The 20,206-nt window shown below is 35.4% G+C and overlaps 1 protein-coding gene across 1 annotated transcript in view; it reads left to right on the forward strand.

The window, feature by feature from the left end:
- Positions 1–20,206, forward strand: part of VPS41 (VPS41 subunit of HOPS complex) — a 168,599-nt gene that overhangs the window by 68,504 nt on the left and 79,889 nt on the right. The window contains exons 5-7 of the mRNA XM_083378279.1: positions 8,013–8,087; positions 9,898–9,960; positions 10,945–11,010. Coding sequence (XP_083234405.1) covers positions 8,013–8,087; positions 9,898–9,960; positions 10,945–11,010 — 204 coding nt within the window. The remainder of the gene's footprint in view (positions 1–8,012; positions 8,088–9,897; positions 9,961–10,944; positions 11,011–20,206) is intronic.

Below are 20,206 nucleotides of genomic sequence, written 5' to 3' on the forward strand. Positions count from 1 at the left end.
CAGATCACCAGGACCAGATGGATTACACCCCAAGGTTCTCAAGGAACTGGCAGACGTGATCTCAGAACTACTGAACTATATTTTTCAAAGATCCTGGAGCACTGGGGAACTACCAGAGGACTGGAAGAGAGCTGATGTAGTTCCCATCTTCAAAAAAGGGGGAAAAATAGATCCAGGAAACTACAGACCTATCAGCCTGACCTCAATACCTGGGAAGATTCTGGAAAAGATAATCAAACAACAAATCAGTGAACACCTTGATGCAAACAAAGTCATCACTAAAAGCCAACATGGGTTTGTCAAAAACAGATCATGCCAGACAAATCTTATTGCATCCTTTGACTAAGTGACAAAAATAGTGGACCAGAGGAATGCTGTAGATATAATTTACTTGGACTTCAGTAAGGCATTTGATAAAGTAGATCACAACCTACTACTTGATAAGATAGAAAAATGTGGGTTAGATAGATGGATTTGTAGCTGGTTGACCGGCCATACTCAGCATGTGGTCCTCAATGGAACTGCACCTACATGGAAGGAAGTGTGTAGTGAGGTGCCCCAGGGCTCTGTTCTGGGCCCAGTGCTCTTCAACATCATCAACTATTTGGATGAGGGGATAGATGGGGAACTCATCAAATTTGCAGACAACACCAAGCTGGCAGGAATAGCCAGTACTCCAGAAGATAGGCTTAAGATACAGGAGGATCTGGACAGACTCGAACACTGGGCTCTATCTAACAAAATAAAATTCAGTGGTGAAAAAAGTTAAGTTCTACATTTTGGCAGGAAAAATCAAATGCACAGGTATAGTATAGGTCAGGGGTAGGCAACCTCGGCTCTTTTATGACTCATGGACTTCAACTCCCAGAATTCCTGAGTCAGCTATGCTGACTCAGGAATTCTGGAAGTTGAAGTCCATGAGTCATAAATGAGCCGAGGTTGCCTACCTCTGGTGTAGGTGGTACCTTGCTCAATAGTAGTAACTGTGAGAGGGATCTCAGAATCCTAGTGGACAATCACTTCAATATGAGCCAGCAGTGTGCTGCAGTTGCCAAAAAAGCCAACACAGTGCTAGGCTGCATTAACAGAGGGATAGAATCAAGATCACGTGAAGTACTAATACCACTTTACAATGCCTTGGTAAGGCCACACCTGAAATACTGCATCCAGTTTTGGTCACTACGATATAAAAAAGATGTTGAGACTCTAGAAAGAGTACAGAGAAAAGCAACAAAGATGATTGGGGGCTAAAACATATACTGTATGGAACAGTTGTTGGAATTGGGTATGTGCAGTTTAACGAATAGAACGGTGAGGGGTGACATGATAGCAGTGTTCCAATATCTCAGGAGCTGCCACAAAGAGGAGGTAGTCAAGCTATTCTCCAAAGCACCTGAAGGCAGGACAAGAAGCAACGGATGGAAACTAGTCAAGGGGAGAAGCAACCTAGAACTAAGGAGAAACTTCCTGACAGTTAGAACAATTAACCAGTGGAACAACCTGCTTCCAGAAGTGGTGAATGCTCCAACACTGGAAGTTTTTAAGAAGAGACTGGCCAGCCATTTATCTGAAATGGTATAGGGTTTCCTGCCTGAGCAGGGGGTTGGACTAGATGACCTCCAAGATCCCTTCCAACTACTGCTGCTGCTACTACTACTACTACTACTACTACTACTACTTATTATTATTATTATTATTATTATTATTATTATTATTATTATTATTATTATTATTATTATTATTATTATTATTATTATTATGCCTGTGTGTGTTCGCGTGAGTCTGTCAGAGATGATACAGCTTAGGTACCTGTATCAGAAATGCTGGCACAAGTACACAGCCATGTCATTCCTGTGATTGTATGCATGTTGTCCTTCTTACCATAAGCTGAGCAACAACAAAGCTAGTGGAGGTGACAGTATTCCACCTGAGCTATTCAAAATCTTAAAAGACAATGCAGTAAAAGTGCTACACTCAATTTGCCAGCAAATTTGGAAAACTCAACAGTGGCCACAGGATTGGAAAAGATCAGTTTACATTCCAATTCCTAAGAAAGGCAGTGCCAAAGAATGTTCAAACTATCGCACCATTGCACTCATTTCTCATGCTAGTAAAGTCATGCTTAAAATCCTACAAGCTAGACTTCAGCAGTATGTGGATCGAGAACTACCAGAAGTGCAGGCAGGATTTCGAAGAGGCAGAGGAACTAGAGATCAAATTGCCAACATACGCTGGATCATGGAGAAAGCTAGGGAGTTCCAGAAAAACATCTACTTCTGCTTCATTGACTATGCTAAAGCCTTTGATTGTGTGGATCATAACAAACTGTGGCAAGTTCTTAAAGAGATGGGAGTACCAGACCATCTTATTTGTCTCTTGAGAAACCTATATGCGGGTCAAGAAGCAACAGTGAGAACTGGACACGGAACCACTGATTGGTTCAAAATTGGGAAAGGAGTCCGGCAAGGCTGTATACTGTCGCCCTGCCTATTTAACTTATATGCAGAGCACATCATGAGAAAGGCAGGGCTAGATGAATCAAAAGTTGGAATTAAGATTGCCGGAAGAAATATCAACAACCTAAGATACGCAGATGATACCACTCTAATGGCAGAAAGTGAAGAAGAACTAAAGAGCCTCTTGTTGCAGGTGAAGAAGGAGAGTGCAAAACTTGGGTTGAAACTTAACATTAAGAAAACCAAGATCATGGCATCTGGCCCTCTCAATTCCTGGCAAATAGATGGGGAAGAAATGGAGGTAGTGACAGATTTTATTTTCCTGGGCTCCAAGATCACTGCAGATGGGGACTGTAGCCAAGAAATTAAAAGACGCTTGCTCCTGGGGAGGAAAGCCATGGCAAATCTAGACAGCACACTAAAAAGCAGAGACATCACCCTGTCAACAAAAGTGCGTATAGTCAAGGCTATGGTCTTTCCAGTTGCAATGTATGGTAGTGAAAGTTGGACCATAAGAAAGGCTGAGCGCCAAAGAATTGAGGCCTTTGAACTGTGGTGCTGGAGAAGACTCCTGCGAGTCCCTTGGACTGCAAGGCGATCAAACCAGTCAGTCCTAGAGGAGATCAATCCTGACTGCTCTTTAGAAGGCCAGATCCTGAAGCTAAAACTCAAGTACTTTGGCCACCTAATGAGAAGGAAGGACTCCCTGGAGAAGAGCCTAATGCTGGGGAAGATCGAGGGCAATAGAAGAAGGGGACGACAGAGAATGAGGTGGCTGGATGGAGTCACTGAAGCAGTAGGCGTGAGCTTAAATGGACTCCAGAAGATGGTAGAGGACAGGAAGGCCTGGAGGAATGTTGTCCATAGGGTCGCGATGGGTCGGACACGACTTCGCAGCTAACAACAACAACAACAAATAAGCTGAAATGTAGAAAAAACATACTAAATGGGATCCACTGCAGAAATAGACAACCTGTGGTACATGAAACCCTTAAGCTAATGTGTCTAAAAATCCCAGTGTATGTTCCTTGCTTTATTTAGAATGTGTGAAGCCTAAATTTTTGCTGATACCATTTCACATTCTTATGTGCAAAAGCTTTGCTCCTACTATGTTTAGTTAAATATATATTGGGAGTTGTGGCAGTTTGCATGAATATCTATTTGTCAAAATATGCAGTATTAGTTGATAAATTGATTTGGATGCGATACTAAATAATAGCATATAAGTCTGCCTTTTTTCCTTCTTATTTTATCTTCATGTAGATCAGGGGTGTCAAACTGCCAGCTCGCGGGCCGGAGCGTCACAGAGAAACCGCGCCCATCCCATTTTCGGCAATGGGAAAAAGTTCCGATATGTCACGTGACGTCACGTGACATCGCGAGTTTGACATGCCTGATGTAGATGGATGGCATTTGTTTCCATTTTAAATTCATTGTTCTATTTAAACTGGGAGAAATTGTGGCTGGTTAAAATAACTCAGAGGGATAGTCAAAATGCATTGGGACTTGCATTGTTGGCCAGTAGATTTACAGATTAAATTTAAAGTGTGATTTTATCTTATAAAACTTTTGTGACTTGACATCAAGATATGTTTTTCAACCAGAATTCATATGTCTAATACAAATATCTTGGAGGAATGCACTTGCAATTCTCCACTACAGAGAGTAGTAAAACTGGAAAGTTCTTTGGTTATGGCCACTATATTGTGAAACAGCCTTCTCCAATACTTTTGGCTTTACAGAAGCAAGTTAAAACAGTTCTTCAGGAGACTGTCTTTAATTGCTAATAGTTCAATAGGAATTGTTCATCTTCCTTAGAAGTTAAAGTTACATTATTGTGATTTTAATTGCTGTTATATATCACCTGTTATAATACGGTGAACATTTTATGTTTCTACATTGTTGAGGGTTGTAAGAGAATGGAGGATAAAACTCCAATAAGAATAAAAATGTAAATTCATAAATAAATACAGTGTAACCATTTTGGTATGCCAGATGAGCACACTAACATTTTGTTTGGCATCACATTCTTCACTAAATTAATAAACCTTGTCTTAAAGGTACAGAATCCAAGCTCTATAGAGAAAAGCTGTACTGTACAGCCAAATATATATCCTAATAGGATTGCTTTAAACAAACCTATTGGGACATATAGCATATTGTGCATAACTTATACTGGCATTAATTTGAAAAATAATACTTGAAAAAATAATACTTGGAATATAAAATAAGCATGACTCCCCTGAACTGAAGTCTTTGGCTGTTAGCCATGGCTAGAAAGTATAAATTGTACAGGAATTTTTTTAAAAAAATGTTTAGTTTTCTGGCTCAATAATATTGCTTCTTTCCTGGAATTGGAGTTTACTCTAGACTAAATGGATATTATTCATTCTCCCTTCCATCCATTGGGATGTAGCAGTGAAAGAATCAATTATTTATTTGTTATCAGAAGAGTTTTACAGGTTATACATTAGCAGATTGATTTTTCAGGTTCACTGTTCAGGGACTGAACTTATAAGGTGAGATGCTGATGAGCATCAAGGGAGAAGTTGCCATATAGTTAAAAGGGGTTCTTTGGCCATGAATTTATCTGTAATTGAAGAGCTGACATAATCCATACTAAGTATGTTTATTTCAAACAGTTTACATAAGGTAACTGACTATCACAAAGGCTGCATTTTGAAAATGGCAGAAATTTAGCAGGATTTGGCAGAAAAAATTATGTTACTTAACAGTCTTCTGCCAAAAAAAAACCCCAAACAATTTTTCCTAAACTTTTTCTGCTCTTATTAAAGTCAAATATTAAAGTCAAACAAGCCTGCATGAGAAATAACTTTGCAACTACAGTAGTGATCAGTGGAGAATAATAGTTCCTGCTTGACATAGATACTCATCATGAAATGGAAAAAATGCCTTCCATCTCCATGAAGATAAAGTAAGAAGAAAAAAAGGCAGACTTGTATGCTATTATTTAATATTTATGAACCTAATTTATATTCTCATATTGTTTATGAATGTTTTCAACACTTGAGTAAGTATATTTATGATAAAATAGTAATAAATTATGAGATAAAACAAATTCTTGATTCTAGACTGTACAAGGGGAAATTACAATGCCTCATTTAGTGGAAAGGCTATCCACTGTCAGAAGCTACGTGGGGGAAATATACAGAGAAGAAAGCAGAAAGGTTAATACAGAAATGTTACAACAAGCATCCCCATAAGCCTTGAGGAAATACCTAATGTGCTTTTTGTTTCCCCTACAGGAGATTCTTTCCTTTAAGGGGGGGGTGCGACTGTCAACTCCACAATGAAGCTGGCTGCAGCCATTTTTCTCCTCATTCTAGGTTGCCACATAGAACAGAGGGAGGGGGGCTTTCCCAGGTGCTTCGCTAGTCAAAATAATCTTCAATCCCATGGGAACCAAGGTCATCTACTGCTCCCATGATCAGGTTCTGGGTGTTGTATAAAAAAGCCCACCAAATGAAAATATTGGAGAACGTAGTTGATTGCATAGTTTTGTGGGTGGGACATTATACTTTATAACTGGGTAATTTTAGTTTGAAATTCAGACTTGGTTTCACTTTTTTGGTAATATATTTTATTGGTTTTTTAAAACAAATCATTTAATAATTGGTGAACAGTGTGTTGTCTGGGTTTGCATTTGTAAAACAATCACAATTGATTTCTATAGTCCATAATGCACATAAAGGTTTTAGTTGATTTCCTCTTTTCTCCAAAATGTCCTCTTTTGCAAACATTGAGTTAATACAATTCTTATTGTTTTGATAGATAATAATTAAATATATATTTCCCCAATATTCCTAAAAAAAATAATCACATCAATGTAATATTTCTTTTTGATCCAATCATTCTGGTTACAGTCCTTATTTAAATTTGTTTCTCCCACAAAATTCAAAGTATTCTTACTGGTTAAAATTTTCTCAAAAATTAATTACATTTAAAAATTTAAGTCTATTTTTAGACACTTTTCCATTTCTTAAGGAGTAGATAAAACAGTTTAAAAAAAGGAAAGCAAGAGTAAAGAAACATAAAAAATAACATACTATTAAAAATAAATATCCCTTCTAAGCTAATATATATTTGTTTCCAAGATTTCTTATTTTTTAACCATAATTAAAAATATGTTTAGTTTTTGAATATTCCATTTAATACATCTAGTCATCTGGTCCTTTAACTCTTATTCAAAACATCTTTTTCTTTTTTTTATCCATTATAATTTTCTTAAATTCAATCACATTTAAATATCTAAAACATTTCCTTTATCTAAGCCATTTCAACTTTTTTATGTTATTTATATCAAGAAATAGAATAAAAAAGGGGGAAAAGCATACTGTATTATTTAAGGGATTCATCCCTCTTAGAACGACATATATATTCAAAATTTTTCTATTTCTTTAACCATATTCAAACAAATTTTTCTTTTTTAAGTATTCTCTCTGATATGTCCCATCATCTATTTTCTTGATTTCCACTTTAGTCTTTTTCCTTTGCCCAGTATCTTTCTTGATCAATGTATTTTGCTGAGTTGAAAGCTCTTTCCATATGTTCATAAGTGTTACTGTAGATATAAAAAGCAAATCAGGTGAAGTGTGTTTGTACGGGGCTTTTGCCTTTCCATGTTTGTTGGAAATCTTTTTCTTTCTCTGCTTCTCTTATCATTTCATTTCTCTCCTATGTTCCTGACATCTCTACAGTCCATTTTATCCAGTCTGTTTTCTTGTCCTCAGATTTATTTTATAGTCTTAAGGGATAAGTTGTTTTTTCCAATTCTTGTGAATTTTTTTCCACTAGGATTAAACCATGTTTCCTTGTTTTGTTAAGTTCCATCTTTAAATCTCTATTCTCAGTTTTGTATCCATTTATCTGCTTCTCTGTTGTTTTTTCTGGGAATTTTTTTGTTATAAACTTGGAAATAGATTGATTTATATTTTCAAAGTTAGTTTGGATTTCTTTGTGATTTAAAAATGAATTAGTTGCAGTATACTATATATCTCCTGAGGAGTATTTATGTTTTCTATATGTCTCTGATCCATGATGACCAAATATTTGAGTTTTTCTCTTCTTTTCTTTTCTATATAACCACTACATGTAATAACGGGTAAGTTGGGTTACAGTTGCTAGTCATTCCTCCAATGTGCAGAGTGCTAGAAGTACAGTGAATATATCATTATTAAATTATACTTAAATTATAAGTAAGAGATACTTGGTAGATAGATTAAAAATGTTTTGTGAAGATAGGAAAGATTTATAGGTATTGTACAGTAGGAATAGTAGGACTGCCCAGTCCTTTTTGATGCATATGATTTTATTTCTGGATATACTGCCAGATAAAAAAAACCAGGCTGAGCCTCTATTTTTATATCAAATTCTAGTAAATTATTATACATAATTAATGGACAGGACTGAACTTGATGAGTTGAGGACGTAGCAGGTAAGGTTTTATCTTGAATGGGAATCTGAAATAATTCGCTAATTCTAGGTGATACTTCATTCTTAATTTATTTTTCTTTTCTGATTATTAACTTTCAACAGAGCCCAGTCAAGATCAATCAGATTAGCCTTGATGAAAGTGGTGAGCACATGGGTGTATGTTCTGAAGATGGCAAGGTACATCATTTCTTTTTTCCGTTTGCCTATAAAGGTCCTTCAGTGTTATTTTTCCAGGCCATTGGAAGATCTGTGTACAGTGAAATTCTATAATAACATTACCTTGCCTCATCTGCCTTACTACCAAACACACTTCAGAAAACTCATCATTAAAGTCAAATATATTTGGTTCAAATCTACTTTTGGAAAAGTAATTACAAAAAATGTCAATACTGTTACTGGTATTAAGCTGATTAACAGCTATGGCAGAGGCACATGTCAATGCAATTATTGCCGTAGTGCCAGTTATAGTTCACTGACTAGTCTGATGTTCCTGTAAGAATGTGTCTTAATGCTTCTTTGGTATAAATCCAGAAAATTGGATTCCTATGTGCAAAATTTCTATGGACTGGTAGTTTTTCATCCATATATATTTTAAAACTTTTATGTTTGCTACTTCTGGAATATTTTGATAAGCAGTCACCATTTATCAGGCTTTATAGTCAGTGAACTACTACAGCATTAAAGAAATGTGAAATCAATAACACATGCACACACCCTGTTTCTTTTTTAAAATGTGGCACCTTCTTTCTCAACTGGAGACATACATCATTTTTTTTTTGCACAGCCAACAATTACCCATGTTTGCCTGGAACAAAGGGAGCTGTGACATTTTAGTGATTTTGAGAATTGATTTCTTCAGTTATTAGAATGTCTTTATTTGTTTATTTTTAAGTGTGCAGCAGTCTCCACTAATAGTAATTTGGGGTGATAAAACTCTGCTATAATCTATTCAGATGCCTTTCCAGGAAATAATATTGCTGGTATATTGCGTATATTTGATACTGCTTCTCAAGGTCTGACTGATTGAAGTGGCCTAAGCTTATTTATTATTGAATTCTTTGGCAGGTTCTTATCAAATTAAACAACAGGCTCATTGTACCTAGGTAAACCTATTTTAACAGTATTAAGCTTCAAATTTAGGTACATTACATGTGAAGCCATAAAGGTAAAGGTAAAGGTTCCCCCGCACACGCGTGCTAGTTGTTTCCGACTCTAGGGGCCGGTGCTCATCTCCGTTTCAAAGCCGAAGAGCCAGCACTTATCCAAGGACGTCGTGTCCAAAGGCACACGGAACGCTGTTACCTTCCCACCGGAGTGGTCCCTATTTTTCTACTTGCAATTTTTATGTGCTTTCGAACTGCTAGGTTGGCAGAAGCTGGGACGAGTAACAGGCGCTCACTCTGTTACGCGGCACTCGGGATTCGACCCGCCAAACTGCCAACCTTCTGATCGACAAGCTCAGCGTCCTAACCCACTGAGCCACCGCGTCCCCTGTGAAGCCATAGACAATTGCAAAAATTATTACTTTGTTGTTTTGCATGTACACTGAGAGCTTATGCACCAGACACAAATTCCTGGTGTGTTTAACCACACTTGTCCAATAAAGTATTCTGTTCTATATCACAACATCAGCAATTAAAAGCCAGCTAACCCATAAGCCTGAAGGAATAAAAGGGGTTTGGTATGGTAAAGACTACGAGGAAAGAGAGCAAAGATAGTAAAAACAGCAATACAGTCTTTTTACTTGATCAAAAGCACCATGTCAAAAGAGGAGATTCATCACATTATTTGGTTCATGCAGTTTACAGCTTTAAAGGTACTATTGCTTAATATGTTTAATAATAAACAATTAAATAACTTCAAATGGTTAAAAATACTGCTGCCGTTCGCTTTTTTAAAGTATAACTGGATATATTTGATAATTCTTTTGACCTTTTCAATTAAATAACAGATAAATCAATACAATATTTAAAATACATTATTTCAGGTTCAGGTATTTGGATTGTACACAGGAGAAGAATTCCACGAAACATTTGATTGCCCAATTAAAGTAAGTAATTTATTTTATTTTATTTTATTCTTTATGTGATTATTCTTAATTTTATTTAAATATCTTATTTTATTATCAACAGTATAATAAAGTTATGTTCAAAAATAGTTGCACTTATTCTGATAAGAATAGGAATAACTAACAAACGGCTATCTTGACTTGTTAAATTAACAGTTACCTAATGATCTTTTGTGATTTATACTATTTCATAGATATCCATTATCAAATCAGAGATACATTATAGTATGTGTGATGTTGTGTAGGGTCTTTCGCTACAATAGGATGTAATCCAGTTGTAGAAACTCTAGTTCAGTTGGTTACCATCTTTCTACAGGTTGAGGTTCTTGACCTTAGTACAGTTAGCCAGAATTATACTTCCAAAAGGTGGAAAATACTATCAGGAGGACAAAGAAAATTGACAGGATCAAAAGAAAGTAGTATTGATTTTAAGTTAAAAAATGATTTTAGTTAATATTACTCTATATCATTCTATATGAATTAATGTTTACTTTTTCTTTGTAGAGAAATAACAGATATAGGTAGTCAGTTTTAGGACAGCTGTTGGGATTAGAATTTCAGTTGCTAAGCAATGTTATTATAAAGCACAAGGTCAATGATTGCATCGCTTGGCAACAGCATTTTTGGAAATTTCAATTGTCACCATTAAGCAATTCCTGTGATGTCTTTAAGTATAACATCACATGGTTGCCATTTAGGACCTCTTGCTGGATTCCCCATTGACTTTGCTGTCAGATGCTAGTAGTGAAGAACATAAATGGCAATCATATGACTGCAGGTTGCTGTGATATTGTAATTGCACACCAAGTGCCCAGATCATGATTACATGACTGCTGGGATGCTGCAATGTGGAACTTTGAGGATTGGTCATAAGTACTACTTGTTCAGCAACTCATTAACAAGGGACCACTGTAATCCTAACATTGCAATACAAATGTATTTAATTTTTTTCTCCATTATATTCAGATTGTTGCTGTTCACCCTCAATTTGTGAGATCACACTGTAAGCAGTTTGTAACAGGAGGAAACAAAGTAAGTTTTCTCATTTCTGTTTGGGTTTGGCCCAAATAAGGAGATTTATGACAAAGATTTTTGCTTAGAAATCTCAGGTATTCTGATTGTAACTTTAATGAGAGGCCTTTACAAGCTGTATTTTCAAATCCATACATATATCGTATGGGTTTCTGTTTCAGTGAACGTAATTTTTGTTCAGCTGCTTCATAGTTTGAAAAATAATTATTTTAAATTAAACTAATATTATGGAATGAAAAATAGTTTTGAGTTTGTAAAAGTTGGTAAAATATTCCTCATTGAGTAGGTACGCTGTGACAAGCAGGTAGTCTAGTCATTTTTATTATCACAGAACTGATTGTGATTTGTTTTTTGGCTGATGTACCTACAAGTGCATCCCATGTGGATAAAGACAAACCAACATTTTCTTTCCTTCACAAAGTATAGGGATTCAGTAGAAGACATGATGTCATGTGTGTAAAATCCATTATGCAAATGTTGCAAGTTATCTGTAGACAGTATGCAATCAGTTTTGTTTATCCATTATCATGACACATATGATATCTCTTATCATTCCATATGTGGCATATTCTATTACTATCACAAAGATCTTAAAAATAACTAATTTATATCAACTAGGCAAAGTGTTCAGTCTGAATATCCTGCTTATCAGTTCAATTCAGCATTTAGAATTCTTAATTACAGACACATTGACTAGTCTAACCATCTGGTATAAACCCAGATTGGGGATGGGTGGCAATAAACCTTTGTGAATTACAAAGTTCATGGAGTTCAGCTGTAAGAAACAAGTATTTTGTGATCTACAAATGTTCATGCAATAATAAATGGACTCATATTTAAATGATATAAGATTCTTTGATTTTGTTGCAGGAGTATGTTTAACCTTCTGAAATATACATCATTGTATAATATACAGTACACAAAAATACATATTTTTATGTATTTATCTTGTGTACATGTATGTATACTTTTTTGGGGGGGGTTGATTTGTTCAGTTATTACAGTGAAGGAGATAGCTCTGTTTAGGCAAAAGGATGCAGGTATATACAAGTCCTTCAACTGATGTGGCTGTTCAAAGCTGTGCATAGAGGACTCTGAATATATATTAAAGCAAACAGGCCTCAAGCTAGGTGCTAAAGATTGCACCCTGGAAATATGTATTATTTGTGTTTTGCTTTGATCTATTGTATCTTAATTAAACTGATGTTTTGGTAAAAAAATAGTTTTCAGTGAAACTATGTGCTGTATGGAATCAAGAAGATTTTGCTGTGTGACCATTCTTAGTGAATGTCCAAATGAGCATGCAGGTATCAACCAGGTGGCAGATTCTTGAATATAAGAGTGATTTTGGGTAGACCATACCAACAAATTTGCATTCTGAACTACATGTATTATTGCTTGCATGTAGGACTTTGCTAGGCTATGATTCTTATTGATTCACATCAAGGTTTTTTTCTAGTATAGATTATGTATATTTCTCATTTGTATTTTCCACACCCAATTCCCTGGTCATTTTTTTTTGCAATTCTTCCTCTCCCTTTCATTTTACACAAAGATGCAAATATTATAATTGGGATAATTTAAAAAATAAATTATAATATACAAATTATTAAAGATACTTAAATTACAAAAGCAAATTTAACTACTGATGGATATAGAAGTAGCTTTTCTAAAAAAATATTTTGATTTATTCATTAGGTCAATCTGAATAAAAGGAATAATATATTGTTAGTAAATAAGTTTTTTTAGCTAGGAATTTTATGGATACAAAGTTACTCTTTGAACTAGATTTTTGCTTGGATGAGGCATAGCAAACTAAAATTGAATCAAGACAAGATTGAGCATATTGTTTTTGCTGATGACTATCGGTGGCTCAGTGGGTTAGGACGCTGAGCTTGTTGATCAGAAGGTCGGCAGTTTGGCGGGTCAAATCCCAAGTGCCGCGTAACAGAGTGAGCGCCTGTTATTAATTCCAGCTTCTGCCAACCTAGCAGTTCGAAAGCACGTAAAAATGCAAGTAAAAAAATAGGGACCACTACAGTGGGAAGGTAACAGCGTTCCGTGCGCCTTTGGCGTCCAGTCATGCCGGCCACATGACCACGGAGATGTCCTTGGACAAGCGCTGGCTCTTCGGCTTTGAAACGGAGATGAGCACTGGCCCCTAGAGTCGGAAACGACTAGCACACATGTGCGGGGGAACCTTTACCTTTACCTTATCTTTTGAAGGATTATTTTCCTATTCTGGGGAAAGCCCTTATCCTTAACAAGCAGATTGACAGCTTGAGGTGCTTCTCAATGCTATCCAGTCTATGAATGCTCAAATGTGCATAAGTGATGGATATCTTATTTCAGCTGTTCATGATTTAGTAATGTCCATCTTTCTACATAGGACAGATCTAGCATCATTAATCTTTATATTGATCACCACCAAAATAGATTATTGCAATGCAGCTTACACAAGAATGCCTTTGAAATAAATTGCACCAAATCCAAATAATTGCTATTAACCTGATCAGTTGAGACCACATGTTCTTTAGGTGTACAAAATAAAAGAAAAAGAAAAAAATATAATCAATACATACAAAATAATATAAAATGCAATAATGTGCAATCAGAACCAAAATATTTAGCATTTGGGTTCTTATCCTAATCTCAGGGCCTGGAGAAAGAGCCAGGTCTTAACTATCTTCCTAAAGGCCTTTTAGATTGAAGCCAAATGGCTCTAGTATCCTTCAGCCCTCACCCTTGCTCCTGTAGGGCCCTCATAGTGCGGAGGCTCCACTGGGAAAAACGCATCTAACTGATTTTTGCTTTCTTCACCAAGTTTGCTCCCCCCTCCCCCTCCCAATGATCGATCATCTTGCTAACCCATTGTAGGTCTCCTATCTCCTCCCTTCCCGCTTTCTAATGTTGTTACATTATCTTCGTCTCTTCCCCACCCCGCCCGCCTGCCTTTCTACTGCTGATTCAGATGATTTCGGAGAATGAAGTGTGAATCGACGTCTCTGGAGGCCTATGGCTTGTAGTGAACTATGGAGGATGGCCTGTCTGGGGGAGGAAGCAAACGGGAGGTGGGTTTGCAGGGGTGTGTGTGCGTGTGTGCGTGCACAAGAGCTGTAACACGTTCTGTGACGAGGAGGGGGAAGAATCTCTGTACTCTTCACACACATGGAGGTAATGCTATGTAAACATTGCATTGGTTTAGCACACTTAGCATATATGTCATAAGTCACCAGGAAGATTGTTTCAGAAGGCAGGGACTATCTGCCTTCTAGGTCCTAGAAGATGACATGCTTTGGTGAAGGAACCCAGAATGTGCCTTCCCTAACTAAGTGTGTGGGAAAGTAGTCAGTCTTGCATTTAAGCCAATCATATGCCATTTAGGGCATTACAGGTAATTACCAATACCTTGAATTATATCTAGAAGCACACTGGGATCAGTGCAGCTTGTAAAGCACAGATGTTACAAGGCCATAACGAGAAATATTCATAACAACCTGTACTACTGCACTGAACCTTTTGAATGGTCCTCAAGGATATATACAGTATAATGCAGTGGTACAATCAGGAGATAGGATAAGTGTGAGTGACAGTGAACAGAGTCCCCCAGTCTATGAAGGTGCAAAACTGATGTACAGGTCAAAGTTGTGCAAAAATCACATTGGCCACAGCTATCAAATAGGAATTTCAAATAGGAATTGTTAGTTTGTATGAAGAAAATTTTCCTCAATCTGTTACTATTCTATCAAGTTGTACTTCAACTATCACAATTCCCAACTATCAGGGTAGAAATCTGAGATAAAGTAACAAAGGCAATCATAAAATTTGGAGTATTTTACCCTTAACCACAATTCCACTATGGGGTTCTTTTATGTTATCAAGAAGTCTTGGTATAATATAATACAGGTATACTCTTCTTTTGACCAATCGCTAGAGGGCTGACTAACTGAACCATTCCCGCTCTTTTCACACTATAATTAAGTATAGTAAGCATTGAATGGAACATTTGGCAAAAGATGGTAACTTTACAATAATAATACATTGTAAATAACAGGGCGCTCCCAGCCAAAAAAGACTTGGAATTTTGTGGCATAAAGAAAAAGACAAATAGTGTTACTGTAGGTCATAACCTTCTACATTTAAAAAATGGTCTCATCTTAAAAATAGCAGGCTTGCTAAATGAAGGTGGAAAAACTGAAATAGAAGGTCTTCAGTTAAGTCTTAAAGAGATAGCACATTTTAAACTTTGTAACTTAAATGAATTTTGTACATAGCTACTTTAAATATATTAAAGCAATCTAAATAGTTAACATTTTAAAAATGGAAAAAAGAACTAAAACACATTAATTTTGAAATAGTCTATTGATTGCTGATTTTTAAATACCTTAAACTTTTGGGTTTATATCTTATCTTAAAATAACATTTTTATAATTTAGAGCAGAACATGAGTATTGAAGAACATATGTCTACATTTTGTTGAAAGGCAGCTGAAATTTCCTTGATAGCTTGCCACTGTCAGTTTTTAATGAATATGATCATTGTTTTTCATGACTAAGATATAAATAATATATTAATTGATGAAGTGCATTTTTCCATTTTGTTGATGCTGTTCATCCCCTCAACTGTTTTAAGATTCTTTTTTCTGAAATATGTTTTAAAGTAAACTTTAGTATAATTTGCTACTAATTCTTGCCAGAGGGAGAAGTCTCTGACATTTCCTCTGGAAAAAAGAAAGGACAAAGGACAAAGGTTTGTAGTTCTGACTGATCTAATGTAAATATAAAGTTGCTTTCAGTTGAGCTTGTCTCCTAATTATTTTTTTGACATGTCTGCACAATTTTCTTGCCAATAACATGGAAATGGTACATCACTCTAGTGTACCTGGACCTACATGATGAGCTTGTAGAACTACAGGATGGATTTGATAAATGTATGAAGAATTCACATTATATATGTCCTTTTTTATATGCACACACAAAGACATGCCAATTGATCTTAGGCAAAAGGAAGAGGAGTGATAATTTCTACTATATGAAATTAAAGAATCACTTCTACTTTAGATCATTAAATCTAGAACATAAGTGAAGGAGAAATATTTTGAATAGTTGCTGATATTTCAGGAATAGCAGTAGGATTTCTATTTTTGCAGTTAATGCTTGTAAAGTACTATATTAATTTTTTTTAATTGCCCTGATTTTTAGTGTCAACAAATCCATTTTTTCTTTGCTTTGTGAGTAAGTAGGTGACCTTTACCTCTGAATCCCAAAATATGTGCTTCATAATAACTGTTTAGATCACTTTGACAAATTATTAAATTGTCAGGATGCTGCTTGCAGCACAGTCCTTTTTTAGAAACAGGGTAGTCAGCTGTTTGGTATTGCATTGGTAGATGAAGAGGACCAGAAAAGAAAGGCAGATTGCTTTGTAAGCTATAAAATGTCAGTCAGTAAATACTGAGAAGTCCCATTTAAGTGAAGTAAGAGTAAATACCACAGCAATGTCTGTTCAGGTATCGGGAGATTTACTTTAAATTGTGTACACTTTATAGTTGTAGTAACTTCTAGCTTGGAATTGCTGTCTGAAATGAATGCCCTTTAAAATGTTGAAATAATATTTTGTACATGTCTACATCATGCTGGACAATTAGGAGCACAATCAGTCCGGTCTGGTCAAACGGGTTCTGTTTTAATTATTGTTTTAAGATAACTATCTTCTGCATTTGGGCAAAATTAGGGTTTAATTTGTTTTCAATATCTGTATTTGTGCATTCTGTTATTTATGTCACTGTTCACCGCCCTGAGTCCTTAGGGAGAAGGGCGGTATACAAATCAAATCAAATCAAATCAAATCAAATAAATAAATAAATAAATAAATAAATAAATAAATAAATAAATAAATAAATAAATAAATATTTTCCACTATTAATACATTGGAACCTGGTGCTTAAACTAGATCTAATTGTCCTATATCTCCATCTTTTAATTTGAGTCACATTTTCTTTATTAATTTCAGAAATATATTCAGTTGCTCAACTGCAATTACTCTTATAAAAATCTTCTACCATAACACAAACTTTTTTTCAGTATAGAGATGAGTTATAAAAATGATGTAAACTTGTTAGAAAATCCGTATTTTTCTTTCACTGAAACGTTCAGACTTCCATCTCTCTCCAACTTGACATCCAAATGTTGCAAATGTTAGACAATCATGTAGCAACTAATGGAGTGGGGGGAAAAAACTTCAGAATCTCCTGATGGAAAAACTCTCATCCCCTTGTTAATATTTCCCACTTTTTTATTTACTTATGTCATATTTTTATTATTTTTAAAAACAAAGCAGCAAACACCAAATTCTTCTTCGTCTGCCTCTTTTCCTCACAACAACAACCATTCTGGGCTGGGCTGAGAGAGCATGGCTTAAAATCACCTACCTGGCTTACATCACTAAAGCAGAACTAGAACTCAGTATCCTCATGTCTAGCCTCGTACTTAATCACTAGACTGGCTCTCTTGCTCCTGTTTATTTGACTCTTTGTTCTCTTATTCTGATGGCTTTTGTATGTTTGGCAATAGGATGATCCTATATCAGCCATTGTGATCCCAATGTGCCTTATAAAATAGTTGCACATGTTTGGATCTTCTTTATTTAGTAAATTTGATATGAGCATCATGGCCAGTACATAATTTGTGTTTACTGATTATGACTAACTATAACTGTTTTTGTGAATGTTCTGCTTTTTTGAATGATGTCCAGGAAGAAGTGACTTGTAATATTACTGGTTTCCATTAATCAAGATTTCTGTCCTTGGAGTGCATTCCAATACCAAAGTTTTATATTTTGTTTTGCCTATTAAAATGTTCATACTAACAGCTAAAGAACAGAATAATTTAACTTTTTCTCCTGTTAAATCTTTATATTGTAATTGAGAATATAAATTTCTCAAATATAAATTGATAAACATAGTAAATCTTTTTTCAGGAGAAGGAAAGAAATAGAAATGTTACTTGTGGTGCTTACAAGTAGAAAGGTAGTTTGAAAACTTTCTTCTTGAAATTAATTGTTCTTTTAAAAGCTGTCCTAGAATGCAGTTTCTGTTACTTTTAAAATGCTGTCAATTTTTCAATTTAAGTTTCAGCCCACTGACAGTGTATCTGATTTAAGATTTCTAATTAAGATGACTGAAGAATCTTTTAGACATATTCAAGACTAGGCTACATATAATTAGCATTAGTATTAATTCTGTTTCAACACTTCGTTAAACTGAAACAGCTGTCTTATTTTAATTCACTGTTGTCTGATTTTAATAACTGTCCAGATTTGTCCTAATGCATTGTTATGCATTATTAATTCTTAGACTTGGTCTAAATGACAAGCATTTCTAAAAGGAAAAGTAAAGCTATTTGGCCTACAGCATAAGATGTTCAGATTTTGAACCACTGAAATTTTATCTCATAATTTTTAACAGTTCATAGAAGAGATAACAGCCATTGAACACCTTTCAAGGCTCTTCTTGAAGTGGGGGTACGGTTAGGTCATAGACATCCTTCAGAAATAACGGTACAGCCCTCAGGGAATAATGACCAAACGTTGTTACTAAACTAAATTTTGAAATGTCAGTAACAAAAGCATATAATAAGGAAATATCTTAATTATATTTAAGTTTAATTAAATGCAAATGAAACTTAAGTGCTAATTCCACTTATTGTGTCTACCATGCATAACCCAAAGGCTAAGAAGTACTCTTTTGTCCTAGAAGACTAATATGTACCTCTGATCTAGAAAAACAGATTTGTCCTTGGGAAATATTTGTTATAACTACCTTGGCTTCAAAAGGAGAATGCATTGCATGGAAGAAGACACAGACTACTTAAGGTTGTTGTTACAATTTTGCTTTCATTGGACTGGATGAAACTTTGTTGAAATAACAGCGAAGAATACAACCTAAGTTCAGGCTATTTTAGCTCCTTATTTCCCAAACAATCCCTTCATATTTGCACTGAGGACCTCCATATGTTATGGGTAATTCTTTGAAAGATTTCAAATATATCCTGTGTTTACTAGCCCACTTAAATCCAGGGGCAAATCCAGTGGCATTCCATTATTTTTTAGAAAAAGATCTTCATTTATTTATGTTGCCATTGACAGCAGTTTGTTGTTCTGTTTTAAATGTTTTTGGTTGCTGCTTTTTTGTTGCTTTCACTCAAAAATTCCCCTTTCCTGATAATTTTGTTTATGGTAGTTGTTTCTTCTAGAATGCCTGCTAGAATTATGCTAATAAATAGAGACTGTTTTCAGTGATAGAAAAATAATTGGTAAGAAGGGTTGCCAACACAATAAACACCCTTTCCCCATTTTCCCAGAAGTCAGGCAAAGCCATTTGTTTTCCTAAATTCCCCATAACTGTCTCATCATAAGACAAGTCGAGCTATTCATGTGAATGTGGGGACATATGACTCCTATACCCATTTAATCTATATAGCATCTCAAACTACTTGCTCATTCTGCAATGCATTTTATAATTCTTGTGTTGTATTATTTAGTCACCATAGAAGTGGCTATACTGACCATTTTAATTCAGATAAATTTATCTGACCATGGTGATTTGAAAACTGGTGATTTCAGACATGTAGATTACAGGCCATATGATCTGCAACAGCATGGAGCCTTAAAATTATTCTGTCACATATCTGGAGCGTAATATGTCAGGGAAGACTAGTTTATTCTCACTGTGGAACATTACCTTTCCTTAATTGGTTTCTTAAGATCTCAACAGTTTCCAGGAATATTGTTAGCAAATTACTGTTTTCAAAGGCCAGATTACAAAGGTGTCCAAATGTCCAAGAAATACCAATAGGAAGAATAAACATAACCATCATTATGCCGTTATTAATGTTATTTGGTTGAAGTTATTCTGGTGAAGTAATCAGATGCTACAAAACCTGATGTGACTTACAACTTAAGTATGACTGTATTGTAACAAAGCATTGAATAGGTTTACCAGCAGAAAACATACAGAGGAATGAAATATATTGCCAAGGAAGTGATTTTACAGCTGCTGCTATTGCTATTGAAATATAAGTACTGAGAGTGCTGACTGCCAGGATGGGAATTTATGGGAAATAAAGCCCTAAAATACTTCGTTGAGAGAAGAAGAAGAAAGGAATCAACTCAGTCATACAATCATCATTTTCTTCCT

This window comes from Vipera ursinii, assembly GCF_947247035.1.
Source record: "Vipera ursinii genome assembly, chromosome: Z".
NCBI lineage: Eukaryota > Metazoa > Chordata > Lepidosauria > Squamata > Viperidae > Vipera > Vipera ursinii.